The 3598-nt window shown below is 35.3% G+C and overlaps 1 protein-coding gene across 1 annotated transcript; it reads right to left on the bottom strand.

Annotated features, from left to right (window-relative positions):
• Positions 1-2723: 2723 nt before the first annotated feature.
• On the bottom strand, positions 2724-3390 carry LOC129950306 (histidine triad nucleotide-binding protein 1-like). The gene has a single exon (XM_056062203.1). The coding sequence runs from the start codon at positions 3303-3305 to the stop codon at positions 2817-2819; it is 489 nt and encodes a 162-aa protein (XP_055918178.1). The 5' UTR covers positions 3306-3390; the 3' UTR covers positions 2724-2816.
• Between the last annotated feature and the right edge of the window lie 208 nt (positions 3391-3598).

Here is a 3598-nt window from a genome sequence, read left to right as displayed (position 1 = left end):
GAAGATTTGATACGATCGGGAATATCATTAATAAGGAGCAGAAAAAGAAGTGGACCTAAATGACTTCCTTGAGGTACTCCAGAAGTCACAATTATGGGATCAGATATTATATGTTATTAATACGCACATATTGGGTGCGCCCCTCTATATACAATTCAAACCATCTCAATATATTTGAATGAAAACCAAGGGCGAAAAGCTACTTTATTAAGACAGTGCGATTAACTCTATCAAACGCCTTTAAAAAATCTGTATGTATTTCATCACTTTGATAACCATTTTCAAAGTTTTTATTATATCATTCGTTAAGATTGTTAAGTTTGTAGTAGTTGACCTTCCAGAAACAAAACCATGCTGAGGAGGGGAAACAAGCTCCCGAAAAATGAAGAATAACTTTTCGTAAACTATTTTTTCAAATAATTTAGTTAATAGTTAATAGTTAATAGTTTGCTTATTAGGAAATAATTAAAAACACATTGCTCAGGACCTGATTTATGAATCGGAACAATATACGATACCTTCCAGTCATCTAAAAAAAAGTCGCATATTTAAAGATGCATTAAAGAGTCGAGTTAACTGATCAGTCAGGGAGGATATACAAGATTTTAAAATTAAAGGAGGAATACCATCAGGACGTGGTTGCTTATCCTAGTTTAATTCAGATATACTCGTAGCCTTTTCGTCATCAGTTGAATTTAAATATAAGGAACCGACATTGATCTGATTCCCAGGTGCCTTAGTTGAATAATTATTCGGCAAATTAGATGGGGAATAAACCGATTGAAAAAAATATGAAAACATGTTGCAGATCCTCATAGGGTCACTTGATGTAATCCCTGAATAATGCATGCAATTTGGAATACCATTAGAACATTTCTTACTACTAACGAAATAAAAAAAAATTACTATTTTGCTTCAAATTTGATTCTGTGCGATACCAGGTAATCCTTATATAAAATCTTATTTAGAACATCAAATTCTTTATGAAGCCGTTTGTAATTATTTAGCAAAGTATTATTGCCTTTAGACTTTCGGAAATGTTTATATGCTATGAGAGGAAATTTGTATCCCGAACAGGTTAGTATCTATCAAACCCATAGAAAACTCATTGTTTGATTCGAAATGTAATAAGGTTATTGGGAATAAGTTCACACAAGCTAGAAAGAACTATAACGGACATATTCCATGCATTAAATAATACTAACATGTCCCAAAGGTAGTTTATGTTTCTGGTCATTTGTAAAACAAATCGTCATCGTCGTCTGTCCCTTCGCTCGTTTTTAATGATACTCCTTTACTCCAATTTGCTTGCAGCACAGTTTGCTGTGAATTCGATGCTGCCAGTGAGTGACATGAGTCCTCATGTACTTGAAAGCGTAAGCGATTCTCTGAAATGAATCTTCTTTCGGACACGTACAATTGCTGAATTCTTAAAGATCTTGACATACATAAATCCGGTGGTCTAGATAGTATCCCCTACATTATTCTTAAGAGTTGTTCTGTTCAAAGCTGGCAAAACCACTGCGTAAGCTTATTCAGATGTTCTATTCTACAGGTCTATTTCGGAGTGGATGGAAATCAGCATTTGTCGAGCTTATTGATAAAAAATGCGAATCCTCCTTACCATCTAACTATGGTCCAATTGCACTTACGTCTCTTCTTTCCAAGATCATTACAACGCTTATTTTTTTCAACTTAAAAAATATCTTGAAGCAATAAAGCCTCTTAATGAATGATGATAAATGATCTTTTATCTGAAACTTCTAACCCAATTAATTGTTTCCCTGATGACAGGACCCTCAGCTTTTCATGTTCGTTTTTTAGATTCTCATCTCAGGTCTTCGGATGTGGACTACCACCAACGGCAGCGTATGATAAGCTTATTAAATTCTGATCTTGACAGCATTGTCCAATGAGGAATCAAAAATTGTAGAATTGAATGCTTCGAAAACTCAAATAAAAGCGTAACTCTCCCCCAATGCCACTATCAATGCAATGGGTGGTACTTGCATCGAGAAGACTAAACCATTTCCATCATTTCTTGTGGAGTGATCACATATATAAAGTGACAGACAGTTTTTATTCCTTCTGTTCTGGGTGTAATTTATAAAGCCTATATTCGTTCGAAACTCGAGTTCGATTCCCATATCTGGGCAGGTCCTCCAATAACGCACTTGAGTGTCTTGGAGTAAAATTCCAAAGAGAGCTCTAAAAATGATAGGTGACCGTTGTTTAACTAAAACTTTTGTATTGCTTGGGCACCGTTGTAAGGTTTCATGTCTTCCATTATTTTATCGCTATTTTCATAAACAATCGTCTAGTGAAATAGCCAGTTTGCGTTCCTCCCCTCCAAACAATCCAACCGAAATACTCCTTCTTCTAAGAATGCTCATCAGTGTACCCTTGAGCCCAATTTTTGACGTACTGTAAAGTGCAGAAATTCTTTTTTTAGTCGCACTACACGAATGTGGAATTCTTCGCCAGACTCAAGATTTTGCACTCATTACAATCTGCAGACCTTCAAAATCAATGTGAATTGGTATCTCCTTTCTATTCCTACCCTCCCTGCCTTTATTTAGTATGCGTATGAACAGAAAATTTTCAATTGGTTCGGACTTTGGACTATACACAATAGTTAGGTCATACTAGCCTTAAAAACGAATGCGTTTGCTTGATACGATTGGAAAACTTTTTCAGAAGGAAACTAATAAGAACAAAAACCATTTACAATTTGTAACAACTGAAATAGGCACAATCATTTATTTTCACTTAATCTTTGCTACAATTATGAATCCTCTAAAAATGTATTCCACACGCTATCCTGGTGGCCATTTCAATTGTCTACCTCCCAAAACATGTAAATGCAAATGATAAACACTCTGACAACCATGTTCTCCATTATTCACCACCATTCGGAAGCCCTGAGGAGCACTTTCTTTGCCCAATTGTCCAGCTACACGCATCAAGTGGCCTAACATCTGGGTATCATCCTCGGTGCTACTTTCCAACATTGGTATTCTATACTTAGGAATCACTAGAAAATGCACTGGAGCTTGAGGTGCGACATCATGAAATGCTAGACATTTCTCGTCTTCATAAAATATCTTAGCTGGTATTTCTTTGGAAATGATTTTATCAAAAATTGTCGGTTCTCCACGGGATAGATCCTGGTTTTTAGCTGCTTCTTTGGCTTTACGTTCTTCGCATTGTAATTTGATGGATGTTGAGAGACGAGCGGATGATGTTGCTACTAAATAAGGTAGATGGGATTTTCCTGTTCTAAATAATGTTTGAATTCGATTCATTATAAAACTTAACTAAAGAAAAACTTAAAAAATAAATCTTTTTGTTTTGACTTTTTATTGGAAAAATCACCAGCGGCACTGATAACAACTGTCAAAAGTCAAAAGAAATTGACAGCTGATGATTTTTTTCAAAAGGTTTGTGCATAAGATATATGAGTACTGATGAAGGCATTCAGTACCAAACGGGAATTTTTGAATCATACAGGCTTTTAAATACAAACAACATTAAGATTGGTTACATTTTAAGGGCCGAAGTTGAATGTGAACCATACCTAAATTACAAGTTTTTTTCC

This window comes from Eupeodes corollae, chromosome 3, assembly GCF_945859685.1.
Source record: "Eupeodes corollae chromosome 3, idEupCoro1.1, whole genome shotgun sequence".
In the NCBI taxonomy this organism is placed as follows: domain Eukaryota; kingdom Metazoa; phylum Arthropoda; class Insecta; order Diptera; family Syrphidae; genus Eupeodes; species Eupeodes corollae.
This window is presented reverse-complemented; position numbering and strand designations above follow the sequence as displayed.

Bases quoted from the DNA above. Each gene is read 5' to 3' on its own strand.
- LOC129950306 (XM_056062203.1), bottom strand. From the start codon at position 3,305: ATGAATCGAATTCAAACATTATTTAGAACAGGAAAATCCCATCTACCT.